This window comes from Vitis riparia, chromosome 14 (assembly GCF_004353265.1).
Source record: "Vitis riparia cultivar Riparia Gloire de Montpellier isolate 1030 chromosome 14, EGFV_Vit.rip_1.0, whole genome shotgun sequence".
NCBI classification, from domain to species: Eukaryota; Viridiplantae; Streptophyta; class Magnoliopsida; order Vitales; family Vitaceae; genus Vitis; species Vitis riparia.
Genome location: NC_048444.1, coordinates 25,438,152 through 25,457,488, shown reverse-complemented (window position 1 = coordinate 25,457,488; position 19,337 = coordinate 25,438,152). Strand labels below are relative to the sequence as shown.

Genomic DNA, 19,337 nt, shown 5'->3' with positions numbered 1-19,337 from the left:
ACCTCTTCCATCAACTACATACTTGGCGAATAGTGTGCAATACCCTTCCCAAGTTACTAAAAGATAAAAATTTACCTCATATTTTAAAAAATTGTTTTCAAAATTTAAACAATTATGGAAGTGAACAATTTTTATTTATTTAATTTTAAAAATTTTGAATTTGTTTTCAAGCATAGATATTTACTTATTTTTTATATAAGAATTCTTATATTTGTAGGATACTTTTTATTTAAAAAAAATAGAAAATTTATCTAAACATTATTCAAAATTAAATTATTTTTATAAATTTCAAAATTTAATATTTTTAAAAATATTAAATTATTTTTATAAATTATTCAAAATGAGAAAGCTGGTGACGGTAGTTGGAGTTTGTTTAGGAAAGGAATCCACATTCTATCAAAAATTTGTTTTCATCTTTATACTTTGTGTACGTATTCAACGTAGGAGAGGAGAAGTCTAGGCATGGACGGAGAGAAGAGAAAAAGGAGTGGAGGGTTCAATCGTCTTGGCACCATTGTTCCAGTTGACAGGAAGAGAGGTGGTAAGAGTAGGACAAAAAGCGCGTCATGGTCGGATCTTCCTCAAGATATACTATTACTAATGCTGGAACGATTACACCTAGTTGATCGAATCCGCTTCCGTGTGGTATGCAAGAATTGGCTGCTAGCACCTATTCATTACATTCAACCTGATAGTTTGCCATGGATGATGAAGTATTCGTTTGTGGATCCTACCATATGCTTGCTCTCTGAACCTTCTCGCAAACTGCCTTACATTCTGATAGACGAAAGGGCGTGGAGCTTGCTGTCCGATGCAACTGTCTGTGCTTCAAGATTTGGTTGGGTCCTTTTTTCCAAAATGGTTTATGAGCTTTGTAATGTTACTTTCTATTATGTCTATAATCCTCTCACCAAAGAGATTATATCTCTGCCCAGATTTAAGTGGCAACGAGCGCAAAGACATAAATATCTTCCGGAAAAGCAGGCCACCTTCTCGTCCGTTCCAACTTCTCCTGATTGTGTGTTCATTGTGGCACATATTTGTGACAGGGAAGAAATCTTCATCAGCACATACTCCAAAGGGGATACAGAATGGGAGACTCGTGACGTTACTCCTCCGCATCCATGCTTTTTCCCTAATTACCGTATGGTCTACATGGAGGGAACCTTTTATTGTTATAGTGAAGAGGGAGCGCTGTCATCCTTCAATGTTGCTACCCAAGAGTGGAGTCTATTGACTGAATGCAATTCGAAGAACTTCTGGGACTGGAGTTATGTTGGGGGGATGTTGTACTTTCTTGCATATGGTGGACATCTGTGTCTAGTAGAACTCAGAGAACTTGAATTTAACGTCGATATGCCCGAGTGCAATATATATAGATTTGATTGGTTGGATAGGGTTTGGAAAAAGATGGAAAGCTTGGAAGGTGGAGCAATATTCCTTGGCAAGTTTTCGTTTGGAATTTCAGAAGGAGAGCAAACAAAAATGGTTGCGAACAGGGTCTACTATTTCTCTTGGCAATCATATTCACATAGGTTCCTAATCTATGGGTCGGAGGAAAGAAAGCCTGCAGGTAAGGGAGAAAAGTCCGAGTCACAGGATACAATATATTATGCTACTCTTGCAGGTATGGATGTGAGTCAATGGATCTGGATGGAACCTCCTCTGTTAATGTCTTCGGGAGGTCAATGAATCAAGGTCTAGTTTATATAAATCATGCTTTGGACAAAGTTAGATTTCACATACTAGAAATTCTTTATGTTCTATTATTTTGTGGAATAATCACCTTTGGATGAAATTTCTTCATTATCTGGTTGGCTCCTATGAAAATATTAACTATAAGGCTACTTATAGTTTGGTTATCATGAAAAAAATGACAAAAGCCCTTCTATTTGTTGCATTAACAATCTTCCAGAGGATTCATATATCAAAGCCATCGCAAATTCTAATCCCATTGCTAAGTGGACAACACCAAGGGAATGTTAAAACTTGCGTAAGGCACTTCAATCCCAGCAAGCAGAAAACCAGTCCAGTATTATATAGCATCTTACCTTCTACACTTACATTACTCCATACCAAGGATTTTACCTACAGAAGTTTTCAACCACAAAGTACAATTTTTATTGCCTCATTATCTCATAGCATGCCAAGTATCTTATTGGCGAAAACGGGTCATTGATGCTTATATTTCTGGTTGAAAAATCTTTGTTGAAATCTGTCATAAACCAGAGATTCGTGCAGTTGATGTTCCATGGTTGGTTTTGCTTACCAATAATTATATGATGCAAATACTAAAAATCCTTGATTTACCAGCTGCTTTGAAGATTGAACTCGCATAAGATGCAATTGCATTTGTCCCTGAAAATTGTTGCAGCACCATCAACCCACATCCAAACTGAATCAGTAGGATTCATCAGTAGAAGATAAGGCAAGTGATGGAACACCTGGGGATTAATATTGAAGGGATACTGTGAGAGAATAAGCATATCTCCTCTGAAACAAATCCAGAATTCTAGCTTCTGAGTGGTGCTGAAAGGCTTCAGTGAAGTCCTGTAAAACAATGAACATGATTGTGTCTGTCTTGATGTTAAAAAGTAAAAATTTAGAAAAAAACGTTTACCTTTTCATGAACATATATACGAAGTCGAAACATTACCCAGATGTCAGCTGCTTCTTGAAAAATATCATCATTCTCTCCCCTTAGCCTCCATAGAGCAGCTTCTAATTCTTTTTGTTAACCAATTTTTGCCTGCAGAGAATTGCCTTCATCATCAACACTCCCCATAGATGCTTGTTTTCCCTTGTCTCATTAGTTTAACTAGGGTGGAAAAGAAGTCTATTTAAATATGAATTGGACTCACTAGCCATCTAGGAGACTCTGGAATGAAGAATAAACCTAGAAGCTGTAATAGGCATGGAACAGTTCCTGAATATCAGATGGAATAAGTCATTTGTACAGAATAACTCTTAGATTAAATGAATGAAATATAAGATCACATTACCAATTAGAGCCAGCACGGGCCAAGTGACGATGGTCCCAATATAAAATTATAGTGATAAGCCACAGCATAGCATCAATGAACAACGCATAATTAAACACACAACTCTCTAATCCAAGTCTATAAAATGGTCTCTGATTTACCATGTTAACTACTGTAAATCCTCCTCGATTATTGTTGGGCGTTACTTCTGCTAGGTGTTAGAGAGAAAGAAAGAAGGAAAAGGTGAGAAACCTTTGTGAAAACGATTGCAAGCCACCCCATGATGCAGAATATTTGTGCCAGCCACATTGTCTGTCATAAAAGATTAATCAAAATTGAGAAGAATCAAAGAGTTGATAAATTTTTCTTAGTTGAAAATTTTGCAGTAGGCCTAAAGGTGTTTAAAGGGTAATGAATCTTACACCTCTCCGAGCAATGAGATCTGCTATCCTTCCACCTATGAATGCTCCGACTACTCCTCCAACAGTCGAAAAGAACCGAAAACAGATACTGCAAAACGAGATTAAGATTTAAAATAAATAAAATCAATAAAAAGGAGAGGAGTGTAAGAAAAAGAAAACTGATAGGAGAAATCAGAGTGATGATTCTACTTGAACCAGATAGATAACCATTTCACTCCATAGTCTCAATTCCACGAGTGGCTTCTCCCTCAATCATGTTAAATGCCATCAACACTCCTCTTGAGTTGCTTTTAGCCCAAATGTTGGAATGAACTCGAAATATTCCCTCAATGGTGATGACAAACGTGATTTCAAGGCCAAGGGACTGGAAGATATTTGACTTCATGGGGAGTCGTTGGGGAATTCTTTTTAATTCATGAATTTCTGGGAAGCGTTTTGGGATTTACAAAATCAAAGTGTTTGATAATTGTCTTTAGAGCTATCATTTTCTGTGGTCGTCTCTCACTGATTACTTAGTACCTACCCCAGCCACAGAGAGGTCCAGGTCATCCATGAGTCCAGACTCAGCAGGTGATGAATATCCAAGCTAAAAGGGAAAATGTTAAAACGATTTTCTCTGTTTTTCTTAGATAAGTTGAAGAAATCAAGAAAGTTTGTGAAGAAGGCATTGCCCACTAATTTAAATTTTCTGTTTTTTTTCTTGTACTTTTCTTTTTCATTTTTTTTCCTTGAACTTTCGAAGACCAACCTTAGCCCCAGTCTCTGTCGTTTATGGAAACCCATTCCTCCATTTCCTACATTTAGAACCATAAATCCTTGTCTAGCAAAGTAACTGGTATAAGTCCAAACCTTGAATCTTAAGAAATAACAGATAAAAAAACCTCTTTGTCCTATAGACCATGAATTGTACTTACAGTGTGGCCATAAGTTACAAAACCGCAGACGAACACCAACGTGCTGAAGACAACAACGGCGGTAACGGAGGAAGACTTACCACCACCATCACTATTGGGGTCAATGCAGTGTCCACCATTAGTCTTTTCTTCAACCAGAAGAGACTCCGTTACAGATCCACTGTTGCTTCCTCTATCCATAACGTTCTTTGCATGGGAAAAAGAGTGAAGAAAGTTACAGAATTGATCAGAGGAGAGTGATCGGAAAGAAAAAGATTAGTGAGAGTATGAGATAGAGAAAGACTTTGGAAAAGTACTTGTTTAGCATTCAATGATTGTAGAGAAACAGTATTGAACAACTTGAGGACTACAAGCCTCCTTTGAGACTTGTGGATTGTAAAGCTCAGTCTTTGAAACAAAAATATCACTCCGTTATTGCCTTATCCTAGCCATGGGATCCAAACGTCTGATGCAACTTTTGACACAAGTGGCCCGCAAAGGAGGTGGGAAAAAAGAACCCACCATTGAATTGTTCTCCATATATCGAAATCTCAGCTATGAGCATGCAAGTAGATGTTGCGGCGGTCAGTACATTAAGACCCAAGTATGATACGGGACCCACTCATGCATGTATGGCCAGCTTGCCTCCCTCTTGATTTTCTCTTCTTATTTTGACGGGAATTTACAGGTTTTTGAATTGATTTTTTAAAACTGTTTTTCAATTAAAATAAACCCAGTTTTAAAAGTTCATATTTAAACTATTTTAGCACTAAAATTCCTGATTTCAATAAATTTTGTTGCCATTTTCTCTCTAGCTAGCATTTTCACCTTTTTTTTTCTTGATTTTAAATAAATTTTCAATTTTCACATTTTGAATAAACATAAATATGATTTTCATAGTTCCAAAATAATGGAATTTATAAATTAATTCATGCAAACTCAATCAGCATTTGGTAGAGCCCAACATATGAGTTTCTCTATTTTGTTTATTGATTGCTATGATTGCTATGCTTGATTGACTTTGCCCTATTCTATGACACACATGTGATCATTTTGTATTTGTCCACTAATTCTGTTTCCATGATAGTACATTGTTGATTTGCTCAGGTACATATCTTATTTTCTCTCATTTGTTTGATCACTTTCCATTGCGTACATCAGTCATGGTACATCTTTGATCATCATTTGGTATCTAATGATTAATTGATCAATTGTCATATTTGTCTTACCTTGTTTAGTAGAAACCTCATTATAGGGTTTAGAGGGGTGCTACAGTTTCTCACTGTACCTTCCCAATAGGTAATCTAACCCCCAGACTCAGACTCGATTTTCATAAACTTATTTTTTCCTTTTAAGAGTCATACTTAAGGTTTTTCTTTCTTATTTTGTTTTCTCTTTAAAAAATAAAAATAAAAATAAGTGGTAACTCCAAGTCTTTTTCTAATTTTTTTTTTCATAGTACTTCATTTTGATACATACACAACTTCCATGATATCACTTTGTTGGAGTAATATGGCTCCTTTCATACCAACAATTACATAAAAAGAGATAACTAATTTAAGAAAAATTCATTGTACCTTCAATCACTCTAATTCAACTATTACACAACCTCTTATTTATTAGTATTCATATCTAACAAAACAGAAAAATGTAGAAATCTATTAAGACTTAATAACTCAAATATAAAAGCTAAAATCGACAAATCAAACTAAAATCTGATTAATTTTAGAAACCAATTCAAATTTAATTTTTAGGAACTTTTGAAAAACTAGTGTTTACTTTCCAAAATAGTTAGCCCATTGTGCATTTCATAGTTTGAATACCCTAAAAAAATCACAATTGAAGGGGGATGATTTCCAGTGTAATGTTACATAATATATCATAAGTATAGGATATATATGGCATTACTCTAGATTCTCTCCATGTAGATACACCAGGTCGCCTAATCTAGAGTGTTAGCCTAAGAGCTATTCTAATTAGGTTTTGATTATTACAAAATAACGTTAAGGTTACTAATGATTTAAATCAAGTTTTTAGTTTTGATTGTGAAAATCTAAAGAAAGCTCAAGTATTCGTGGAAGAAGGTCAATACCATGATGTGTTGAAACTCTTAAAGACTTGAAGTGGCCTAGGACAATTTGTAAGATGACATTGTTTTGATGTACTAGGTTTAAATTATTTTTCATGCACTTAAAAGTTTATTTTTCATTTTTCCTTAAGCTTAAAACATCTTTTTTATTTTTTTTTATTTTTTTATCAAGGAAGTGGATGAATCCTTGTTTTAATTAAAAAAATTGAGCCAAATTCTTTCTAAACTTATTCTATAAGGTTTTAAGAAGATTTACACAAGTTACTAGAAGTTTCAAACCTCAAGTTGAGTCGGTTTAAGTACTTTATTGTGCAATTGGTTGAGAAGGTTAGGCACCAGTTGAATCGATTGGTAACTAGCTCAACTGGTTGGGCTTGACTAGTCAAGGGTCGAATAATGGTGCTCCTTATTTTCTCTCTCTTGCAAAAGTTGGGGTGACACCAATTAAGACATAACCTCGACAAGTTGAGAACCAGCCAACGATCATTCACACCTTCGATTGAGCTTAGAAACCCTAAAAATCACGTGCAAAGCACTTAATGGCTAATGAATAGTTAATCGATCAAATTGGTGTCTAATCAGTCTTGATATTTTTATGGCATTTTGGCTTCCAGAGTTAGAAACTTATAAATATAAGGGTTTTAGAGTATTTATTTACAAGAGAACAATTGTATATATTCAATTGAAAAAAAATAATCTTTCTCACATTCAAAACTCTTCTTCAAAGTATATTGATTTCCCACTTACAAATTCCCTTAGTGGACCTTCAAATCCATCCTAACTTTCCCTTGTATTATGTTAAACTTGTTCTAGGATTGTGAAGGTTAATTAGAATTTAAGAAATCAAAGTGAAAGATTGGCTTCCAATGTCTTGGAGATAGTGAAACAATACTCACTCGGTTAGAAACTTGAGGAGAGTGGATGTAGGTAGGGTACCAAACCACTATAAACTACTCTGCATATATCTTCTCTCAATCTCTTCAATTATTATTGCTTTACTCATTTTCTCATTGTTTTTTTTATTGGTTGATTAGTTGGAAAAGTTTTTAATACCCAATTCACTGTCATTCTCGTTGTATTTCAATTCCAACGAGAACAAAAATATGATTTGTTATCCATCATGTCCATCTAACATGGCATGCAAATATATGATCTAGATGGTAGAAGATTCATGGCTAACTATTTATTATGCTAGGATGACCAAAGGTACCCAACTTCACATTACCAAATTAACAAATGTTCAGAGCAGATATTTCATTCCAATACTTATTCCCGTGTAGCACGGTAAGTTCATTAATTTAGTGCTGCGGAAACTGGGTCATGGATGCTTGTATTTCTTCTAGCGTCCGCCCCTTGGTTTCTGGAACCAATTTTGCCGTGAATAGAATAGTTGCACTGTTGAAGATCAAGAATAAGAAGAATGTTCCTGAAATGGTTTAACCAAAATATTTATGTTTATAAACAAAAATAAACATGAACACAAGCCTGTATATATATATATAGAGAAAGAGAGAGAGAGAGATAGAGAGAGGTAGAGAAAGTTTCATTCAAATATGAAGTCAAAACAATACATAGTAACTGTAGAAGAGAACCAGACAACGAATGTTACTAGGCTTCCAGCTAGCTGAGCCCTTTATGTTTATCGGATATATCTGAAATAGAAGCTCTCATCAGTAGACATATGCCATCAATACGAACCTTGGTGTAATGTTATACTTCTATTAATACAAATTTCTATTAAATGATGTAGAATTCTTGCCCAACAAAGTTCACACTACCTTTGAAATGATAAGCCATGGTAGTCCTCTCAAGCTTAATGAGTAGAATGATAAATATGCCTGATTGTAGATCAGCTGAGAACAAACAATATTTACTAATATGTAAAGGCTATAACTAACAAAAAAATAAAAAATAATCCAAAGACTGATCCTTCTAAACTAGGAATGATACAAATGAAAGTAAAACAAGAATTCAGTTTCGGCCATATAAGCCACTACCCATTGGCTATGCAATGGGTTTCAACCATAAGAAGATTATGGAGAATAAAGAGCCCCAGATAAAGACATTCCAAATTCAATAAGCTCACAACTTATGAGACATGATACCCTCCGAGAACTCTCATCTTAATGGTTGGGCAAACCCAAATAACAAAAAAAAGAGGACAAAATTTAGATGAACATTTCTCTTTATGTTATGTTGCATTACCACTATGCCAATAAGCACCATCCTTCCACTTGTGAAGGTCATGCTTGTAAAACTCAGGTTTTTCATTAATGGTCATCTAAATAAATGAAGAAGAAAACTGGAAAGAAAGAAAACATAGAACTGTTTAAATTTGGATTTAGAAGAGACCTGTAATAAGAATGACAATCCTACAATCAAGAACCTCAAGCACATTCCACCAGCAGAAACCTGCATAAATTGATGAAATAATTGCAAACTTGCTGATCAATTAATCATGAACTTAAAAACAAATTCCTCCTCATCCTAACCATTAGAAGTGGTCTTCTTCCAAATCTATCTGCTAAGAGTCGACCAAGGACAACTGCTGGAATCTGCAGAGGAATGTTTACATTTCTTTTAAATAATGAAAAGAAAAAAAAATGATAAAAAAAAAGAAAGAAAGAGCATGAAGCAGATTTCCAAATCAAATTACAGTTAAATAAGGGTAAAACCTGGATGATAGCAATTGCTCGTCCCGAATGTACTTGAAAAATCTGTCATAAACCCCAAAGTCATATCTCCATTCATCATTATTCTTTTTGATCCCTTATAAATAATATAAAGTGAAAATGAAGATCCTTCCTTACTAGTTGATTCAAAGATGGAACATGCATAACTAGAAATTGCACTAGACCCTACAAGTTGTTGCAGCAATATCAACCCAATCCCAACCTGAACATAATGAAATTATATGTAAAAAGAAAAAATCAGGCAAACCATGTGAAAGAAACATGCCAATGATTAATTTGTGACACTAACTATAAGCGAATGAGCATATTTCAGCTGAAACAAGTCTAGAATTCTAGCTTCTGATTGCTGTTGACAGATTTCTGCATAGTCCTGAAAAAAGAAGGGAAGCCATCTCATTTCTTGTTCCAAACAAATAATAATGGCAATATCAACCACACAACAAACATTCATTCATGAGCATAAGAATATAAAATGCTACTTTGATTTCAGCTGACTCTTGAGAAATATCTGTGTTCTTTCTCCTTAGCCTCTGTAAAGCAGCTTCCAACTCTTTTTCTCACCCAGTCTTTGCCTGCAGATAATTGCACAAATCATTTGGATGCTTGCCTTTTGCTTTGCATCATTCATTTAATTTACAAAATGGTGATTTGCTTAAATTTCCTCTTGTACTCAGCTTGACATGATTTTGGATAAAAATATTATCCACGAAAAGACGTAGAAAATTAACTAAGATTATTTCAATTCTTTGTTTGTACTATACTCTAAAACCATGTAAATTAAGAACCTCTAAAAATTTTGAATTGGGCTCACTAGTCATTTAGGAGACTCTGGAATGAAGAATATACCAATAATATGTAATATACATGGAGCAGTTCTTGAAAACGAAATGAAAGATAATTACCTTTTAAACTACCCTTGAATTAAATAAATGCAGAGAACAGTTCCCAAGAGAAATGTCATAGAAAAGCCGCAACATAACACCAACTGTAAAGTTTAACAATATATAGTTAAACACTTCATTGGTTTTTTAGTCGAAGTCTATAATGTTTACGTTTTACCGTATGGGCTGATGCAAATCCTCTTCTAATATTCTTGGGTGTGATTTCCGATATGTATATGGGTACCTGATTCATGCCCAGTCGGGTGTTTATCAAAACATTTATAAAACCTACAACACCTTATACTAGGGTAGCAAAGACAAAGCTACTATAGTATAGTGGCTCTAGGATCGTCCACAGGAATGAGTTTTCTTTGTACACTTAACATTAATGAAAGAAGAAATGGTGATTTCCTTTTTTCAAAAATTAGTTTTTAAATGAAAATAAGATTGATTGGAAAGGTTGATTTTAAGTTAAGAAAACTATTAGCCCAAGGGTTCTCCTAATCGGGTTTTGATGATAACAAACCATGGTTAAGTGATTAATTGTTTTAAATGGTAAAGAATCTCAGGTATAATTTCGGAAATTCATCCAAGGACCAAATGGATACAAGACCGAGACTATTGGGAGTCCCTTGATCATAGGAAATGAATGTAAGATGAATGCATGGGTGCACTTAAGGTTTTCATACCATTTCATGCATCTTTGAAAAAGTCGGTTTATTCTTTAAACTTTCAAATTCATTCAAACCCGAGTTTTATCAAATGTACCTTAGGCAAAATGTTTTAAAACTGGCATATTTATTCACCTAAAGACTTTGCCTAAGTAGTAGAAAAGAAAGGAATTTGAAAAGGAAGGTTTTCGGGGCCAAAAGGCTGAACCGGTCGAGGCTATGGCCAACCGGCTCAACCGGTTGGGAAATCGGTCGACCGGTTGACTTTGTCTAGTCGAGGAGTGTAAAAAACACTCTCTCTCATCCAGTAGCCTTCTCCTTCCGGTTGAGGTTCACCCCTTCCCGGTCGATGTCCGGTTGAGGCAACGGTAACCTATCAAGCATTTAATGCCCAACGGCTAGTGATCCGGTCGACCCTTAGCTCGACCGGTCGAGGGTACCTTTTGCTGTTTTTGACTCCCGAGCTTAGAAACTTATAAATTAAGAGTTCCACTTCATTTATGAACAAGAGAACACTTGCAATCAATTATCTACCTACCTATTCTTGATCAAAAAGCTCTCATTTCTTTCTTGGTGCATTAAATCATCATTTGCATACTCCTTAGTGCACCTTTGTGAGTCATTCTAGCCTTGTTTTGTATTTGATCCATCCTTGAGCTAGGTTGAGTGTTTTATTCTTGTAAAAGCCAAGCATTTAAGCTTTCAAGAGGTGTAATTCTTGAAGAGATTGTGTAAGAGCCCATTGGAGCCGGAATCCAAGTGTAAGAAGATTAGAAGCTTGGTTGAAGCTTCAAGTTAGTGGAACCCTCACTCGGTTAGGAGATTGAGGAGAGTGGATGTAGGCAAGGAAGTGCCGAACCACTATAAAACCCGAGTTTGAATTCTCTAACTCTATCTCTTTACTTTCATTTATATTGTGCTTGAAATTGTTGTTATTGAAAATATTTTTGAAAAACCCAATTCACCCCCTTCTTGGGTGTTTTTCTTAATTAAGCATAGCCTTTATTTTCTCAATTGGTATCAGAGATAAACCTCTTGTTTAAGACCTAATCGTCTAAGAGGAAATGACTATTCCATCAAGCTCATCTCACACTGAAATTTTTGCAAAACATAGAGCTCCATTCTTTACGGGAACAGACTATCCCTATTGGAAAACCAAAATGACTTGGTTTTTGCAATCAACCGAGTTAGATGTATGGGATGTCATTGAAGATGGTCCAACTTTTCCTACTAAGCTAGTTGATGAAGTTTTGGTTCCAAAACCCAAGCAAGAATAGAATGAGCTTGATAGAAGAAATTTTCAATTAAATGCTAAGATTGTTTTTACTTTGCAATGTGCTATGGATAGAAATGAATACAATAGAATTTGTCAATGCAAATCAGCTAAAGAAATTTGGAGATTACTTGAAATAACTCATGAAGGAACAAATCAAGTGAAAGAGTCAAAAATAAATTTACTTGTTCATAATTATGAATTATTTTCAATGAAAGAAAATGAGACTATTGTTGAGATGATTACTAGGTTCACCGACATTGTCAATGGTCTTGAAGCTTTAGGAAAGACCTACAAAGAATTCGAGAAGGTGATGAAGATATTGAGGTCACTCCCATCAAAGTGGCATACTAAAGTCACCGCAATTCAAGAAGCAAAAGACTTGACTAAGCTACCTATGGAAGAACTCATAGGGTCATTGATGACATATGAGATTAATTTGGCAAAGAAGCTTCAAGAGGGTGAAGACAAAAAGAAGAAGCGCATAGCTCTCAAAGCCACAACCAAGGAAGAAGAAGATGTTGAAGAAGAAAAACCAAGTGAGGAAGATGATGATTTAGCCCTCATCACAAGAAAGCTTAACAAATACATGAGGAATGAAAGGTTTAGAGGAAGAAAATTTACCTCTAAAAGAGACCCTTCTAAAAAGGAATCATCATCTCATGGTGATAAGGAGAAATGGGAAGAAAAAAGAGACTTGGTGTGTTTCAAATGTAAAAAACCGGGACATATCAAATATGACTGTCCTCTCTACAAAAGTGAAGCCAAGAGAAGAATGAAAAAGGCAATGATGGCCACTTGGAGTGATAGTGAAGAATCTTCTGAAGAAGAAAAGGAGAAAGAAGTGGCAAACATGTGCTTCATGGCAATAGATGATCTTGATGAGGTAAACTCTAACTTTAGTGATGAAGATATGCATGATGTTTTTGAAGAATTATATGAGGATTTTGAAAAACTTAGTTTGAAAAATAATTCTCTCAAAAAGAAAATTCAAGAACTTTAAGAAGTGAAAGAAAAATTTTCAATTGATGAAATATCTAAAGCTCATCTTGAAAAAGAGAATGAGATTTTGAGAAGTGAAAATGAGGTTTTAAAAAAGAAAAATGAATGGTTGACCTCTTCTCTTTCAATTTTTTCTTGTGGGCAAAAATCCTTTGAAATGATTTTAGCTAGCCAAAAATGTGTTTTTGACAAACAAGGGCTAGGATTCAAATCCTCAAAGAATCAAAAGTATTTTAAAAACTATTTTGTAAAAGAATCCTCAAGTGCAAGTCCCTCTACTATTTGTAACTTTTGTGGAAGAGGAGGGCACATTAGTAGCACATGTCCTTTAAGAAATGGATCTCAAAAAAATTCAAACACTAAGGCTAAAAAGGTTTGGATTGAAAAATCCAAAGTCACTAACCCTCAAGGACCTAAAAAGATATGGGTACCTAAATCAACTTGAATTTTTTTTGTAGGGATCAAAGAAGGATAAGTGGTTCTTGGATAGTGGATGCTCAAGACATATGACCGGGGATGAATCTAAGTTTGCTTTCCTCACAAAAAGAAAGGAGGATACGTTACCTTTGGAGACAATGCAAAATGAAGGATCATTGGTCAAGGCAACATTGGTAATGACACATCCTCTTTTATTGAAAGTGTTTTATTAGTGGATGGTTTAAAACATAATCTTTTAAGCATTAGTCAACTTTGTGACAAAGGTTTTAAAGTAGTTTTTGAAGCATCTCATTGCATTATCAAAGACATTCAAAATGATAAAACCATCTTCATGGGCCATAGATGTGATAATGTTTATGCTATAAATATTTCAAAATATGACGGCCATGATAGATGCTTTTCAAGAATGCATGATCAAAGTTGGTTGTGGCATAGGAGGTTGGGACATGCTAACATGGACCTCATTTCCCAACTCAACAAAGATGAACTTGTTAGAGGCCTTCCCAAAGTGAATTTTCAAAAAGACAAAGTTTGTGAAGCTTGTCAAATGGGAAAGTAAATAAAAAATTCTTTTAAAAACAAAAATTTCATTTCAACAACTAGACCTCTTGAGTTGTTGCATATGGATTTATTTGGTCCTTCTAGGACACCAAGTCTTGGAGGAAAATCTTATGCATATGTTATTGTGGATGACTTCTCTAGATACACTTGGGTCTTGTTTTTAAGTCAAAAGAATGAAGCCTTTTATGAGTTTTCAAAGTTTTGTAACAAAGTTCAAAATGAAAAAGGTTTTACAATTACTTGTATAAGAAGTGATCATGGGAGAGAATTTGAAAACATTGATTTTGAAGACTATTGCAATGAGCATGGTATTAACCATAATTTTTCGACTCCTAGAACTCCTCAACAAAATGGGGTAGTTGAAAGGAAAAATAGAACTCTTCAAGAAATGGCTAGAACCATGCTAAATGAAAACAATTTACCTAAATATTTTTGGGCTGAAGCGGTTAACACTTCATGTTATGTTTTAAATAGAATACTTTTGAGGCCCATTCTTAAGAAAACTCCCTATGAGCTTTGGAAAAACAAGAAACCCAACATTGGCTATTTCAAAGTCTTTGGATGCAAATGCGTTATATTAAACACCAAAGACAATCTAGGAAAATTTGATGCAAAATCGGATGTTGGAATTTTTCTTGGATATTCAACTTCAAGTAAAGCTTTTAGAGTTTTTAACAAAAGAACCATGGTTGTAGAGGAGTCCATCCATGTTATTTTTTATGAATCTAACAATTCTTTGCAAGAAAGAGAAAGCTTTGATGATGATTTAGGCTTGGAGACCTCCATGGGAAAATTGCAAATTGAAGATAGAAGGCAACAAGAAGAAGTTGGAGAGGATCCCAAGAAAGAAGAATCACCATTGGCACTACCCCCTCCTCATCAAGTGCAAGGTGAATCAAGCCAAGACCTTCCTAAAAATTGGAAGTTTGTGATTAACCACCCACAAGATCAAATTATAGGTAATCCATCTAGTAGGGTAAGAACTAGATCATCTCTAAAAAACATTTGCAATAATCTTGCTTTTATCTCTCAAATTGAACCTAAAAATATAAATGATGCTCTAGTTGATGAAAATTGGATGATTGTCATGCAAGAAGAGTTAAATCAATTTGAAAGAAGTGAAGTATGGGAATTAGTGCCAAGACCCTCAAATCAAAGTGTTATTGGAACTAGATGGGTCTTTAGAAATAAAATGGATGAAAATGGCATAATTGTTAGAAATAAAGCAAGATTGGTAGCCCAAGGTTTTAATCAAGAAGAAGGGATAGATTATGAAGAGACCTTTGCACTCGTAGCTAGATTAGAAGCCATTAGAATGCTACTTGCCTTTGCATGTTTTAAAGATTTTGTCTTGTATCAAATGGATGTGAAAAGTGTTTTCTTAAATGGTTTTATAAATGAAGAAGTTTATGTTGAACAACCACCCCGATTTCAAAGTTTTAACTTTCCAAATCATGTTTTTAAACTTAAAAAGGCACTTTATGGTTTGAAGCAAGCACCTAGAGCATGGTATGAAAGATTGAGTAAATTTCTCTTGAAAAAGGGTTTTAAAATGGGAAAAATTTACACAACTCTTTTCATAAAAACCAAAGAAGGTGACATGCTCTTAGTGCACATATACGTAGATGACATCATTTTTGGAGCTATTAATGTCTCTCTTTGTGAAGAATTTTCCAAATGCATGCATAGTGAGTTCGAAATGAGCATGATGGGAGAACTTAACTTCTTTCTTGGACTTCAAATCAAGCAACTAAAGGAAGGAACCTTCATCAATCAAGCAAAGTATATAAGAGACCTTCTCAAAAGATTCAACATGGAAGAGGCTAAAACAATCAAGACTCCAATGAGCTCATCCATTAAGCTTGACAAAGATGAGAAAGGTAAATCCATTGACTCAACTATGTATAGAGGCATGATAGGTTCTTTGCTATATTTGACCGCTAGTAGACCCGATATCATGTATAGTGTATGCTTGTGTGCTAGATTTCAATCTTGTCCTAAAGAATCTCACTTAAGTGCCGTAAAACGAATTCTTAGATACTTGAAAGGGACAATGGACATAGGCCTATGGTATCCTAAGGGTGATAACTTTGAATTAATTGGATACTCGGATGCCGACTTTGCCGGTTGTAAAGTTGAAAGGAAAAACACTAGTGGCACTTGTCATTTCCTAGGACACTCACTTGTTTCATGGCATAGTAAGAAGCAAAATTCGGTAGCCTTGTCAACGGCGGAAGCCGAATACATAGCAGCCGGTTTGTGTTGTGCACAAATCCTTTGGATGAAACAAACTCTTAATGATTTTAATTTGTCTTTTGAGCATGTTCCTATAAAATGTGATAACACTAGTGCCATAAACATTTCAAAAAATCCCGTGCAACACTCTAGGACCAAGCATATAGAAATTAGACATATTTTTCTTAGAGACCATGCACAAAAAGGTGATATTATTCTTGAGTTTGTAAGCACAAAGGATCAACTTGCCGATATTTTTATAAAACCTTTAAGTAAAGAGCAATTTGTTGATATTAGAAAACAATTAGGGGTGATTTCTCTATGATCTTGTGATTGCTTGATGAATTCTTGTTGAATATGCCTCATAATTGCATGAAATTCACATCATTTGCATCATATAGAAATACACTTAGGAAAAAGGTCAAATTTTGACCAAAAATCAAAATTCCCTTGGCATTGGACATAAAAAATTGGGGATTTCAATTGAAAAGGGCAGGGGGAGGATCACAAGACAAGGAAATGCACAAAAATCGAAGTGTTGACCGCTGACTAGGCGGTCAACCGGTTCGTCGGGGCTGGGAATTTAAAGAGCCTCCCGCGCCTCAGTTTCTCACCCTTTTCCTCTGGTTCTTCAAGCCTTGTGCCGTTCCAGTTGCCCTCAAGGAATTTTTTACACCATTGCAGCTCTCTGAGAGGTACGGATTGGGTTTTGGAGGCTAGGGTTTGGGATTTGGGACCCAGGTGTGGACCCGCATTTTTCACATGCGTCCCCACTCGATCGGCGAGACTCTCTTTTTATTTGTGAAAAATTATTTAGTTTTGGAAAAGTTGGAGTCGCCACTTATTTTATTTTTATTTTAAAGGGAAAATAAAACAAGAAAGAAAAACCCTAAAATGTGACTCTATAATTTTTGGAAAAAGCATGTCTTTGAAAAAAAACTTGAGTCTAGGTTCGGGGATCAGGTTACTTATTGGGAAGGTACCTCTAGGAGGTAGCACCCTTCTAAGCCCTAAAGAGGTCTTTACTGACTAAATTGGGGAAATGGGGCAATTAATTGATTAATTGTAGATACCTAAGTAAGCTAGGTGATTTTCAGAAAGTAGCATGCTAAATAAGGAGATCAATCACAATAAAGGAGAGTTAGGGTGCGTACCTGAACCACTTCTTAAGCGCTATCATAAAACATCAATGGTTAATTCAGAAATATGACACACGACATGCATTTTATCAAGGATGATCGAACAAACATCAAGGCAATCAATTATGGCATCAAACATGACCATGTCTCATGAGAACATACACATTCATAGAATTTTAGAGTTGTGGGGTGGGAAGAGCGTACCTGATTAATGAGCATCCACATCTCTATGGGAAATAAGGATATCTCAACAATAGATATAAAATGAATTCATGTATATCATCAAGAAGAATCAAAAATCAACATATCAAGCAAACAATATTGAAGAGAGTATCATGAATGTCAGACCCCCACCAAAGCCCTAATTAATTTCGCGTGAGTTGATTCTATGAATTCCATTGTTTGGAATCATGAATTTTATTCATGCTTGGGAAAATCAAGGAAATCAGTTGAAAATCAAATAAAATAGTGAAAACGTGTGCCGGAAGGAAAATGGCAGCCAAGAGATTATTGAAGATTTAGATTTAAATGTCTATGAATTCCTAAGGATGAGACTTTAAAGGAAATAAGAGTTATTTTCTGAAAAATATTTTGAAATCCAAATTTAAAGTGAATGTGTAAATTCATAAGGGGAAGGAAAGCATCAGGAGGATAGGTGAACATGCAGGCCGAATAGGAGTAAGGCTATATATAGATAAGCATATGACCCACAGCTATGTATTCTGAAGTTGCACATCCAAGACCATCCTTTGCTACAACAATTTGAATGAATGTCATTTTGATTCACCGTTTTCTGGAGACAGTGTAGCATGAGGTTTAAAGCAGAGGAGCAATTCTGACCATCAAAGTCTGATAAACATGGACTGCTCTTTGTTTAATTCAACAATTTTGGAGCTTTCTTGTCTGTTGTTACCTTATATTGTGCATTAGATCTACGAAAGGTTCCATTAAATTCATGGACTTCTGTACTACTACGCCTAGTAGACATATGACCACCAGAGAGAGCCGAGGCGATAGAAAGAGCACTGTTGGGCTTCTCAGCCACCATTAGAATTTTGGGAGGAGTCATGAAACTGTGTGTATTCTCAGTTGTAGAAGATGATGCTTTCGCTGTTGCTGTGCTTCCCTTCGAGGTCTTGACAGTGAGCTTCATGGCAGGAGCGTGCTAAAAGATCAGAATACTTGGTTTGGTTGGATAGGATAGTTTCGACATTTATGGATCCCAAAGTTGTGGGAGTAGGCGCCACTGAATTTTCAGTTGTCTTATCAATTTCTGTGCAACAGCTGACAGAAACATCCGCCTCCTGTGCAGTTTCCCCTGATCCAATCTCAACGCTGCTTGTTGTTACCTTCAACTCGGAATCTGGTACAGGTTGTTTGACAGCTTCTAGAGATCTTGAGAAAATTGATGCTGATGACTCTCTAAACAATGGGTATTTTGTTTGAACCCTTCAGGCAATTCACTTTCTCCTTGTCTTTCTATTTCCATTCTTGAAGTGTGTCTCCCAAGTATACATTTTCGGGATTTTCATGTTCATAGGTGATTCTGTAAAAGCCTTCAGCTTCCATAATCAGAATTTTATCGACTTTGGAGAGAAACTCCACTTGGTGAGTCACTAGAATTACAATTTAATGAGCAAGAGCAACTATGACGTGTTCATTGAAAGGAATTACAGCTGTACATGCACCCACTGTACTGAGAGGATCATCCAGGAGGTAGATATCGGCATTATTATAGACAGCTCGCGCAAATTGAATCCTCCTCTTCGGTCCTTCACTCACAAGTGATCCCATAAGCTGGTTATGGCTAAGATTTAAATACATAACAGTAAAAAAAAACACCGAATAAAATAAGTTTCTGCAAACCAGAATTTATTAGCATATTCCCATTAAAGTCAACATGAATGGCACTTGAAAAATCGCAAGAATTCCTCACCCAGATGTCCACTGAGCATATTCCCATGCAAGCCAAGAATTTCAAGTTTTGAATGCAGCTCAAAAAAACCTTTTAGAATTTTACTTTCAAACCCATTTAACGATAAACTAAGGGATGCCAAAT

At 35.4% G+C, this 19,337-nt stretch overlaps 1 protein-coding gene and 2 pseudogenes across 1 annotated transcript; 1 reads left to right on the top strand and 2 right to left on the bottom strand.

Annotated features, from left to right (window-relative positions):
* Positions 1–462: 462 nt before the first annotated feature.
* Positions 463–1,692, top strand: LOC117930591 (F-box/kelch-repeat protein At1g57790-like). Its single transcript, XM_034851226.1, has one exon. The coding sequence runs from the start codon at positions 463–465 to the stop codon at positions 1,690–1,692; it is 1,230 nt and encodes a 409-aa protein (XP_034707117.1).
* A 373-nt stretch (positions 1,693–2,065) lies between these two features.
* LOC117930590 lies at positions 2,066–4,497 on the bottom strand (annotated as a pseudogene).
* A 3,084-nt stretch (positions 4,498–7,581) lies between these two features.
* On the bottom strand, positions 7,582–18,431 carry LOC117930589 (annotated as a pseudogene).
* Between the last annotated feature and the right edge of the window lie 906 nt (positions 18,432–19,337).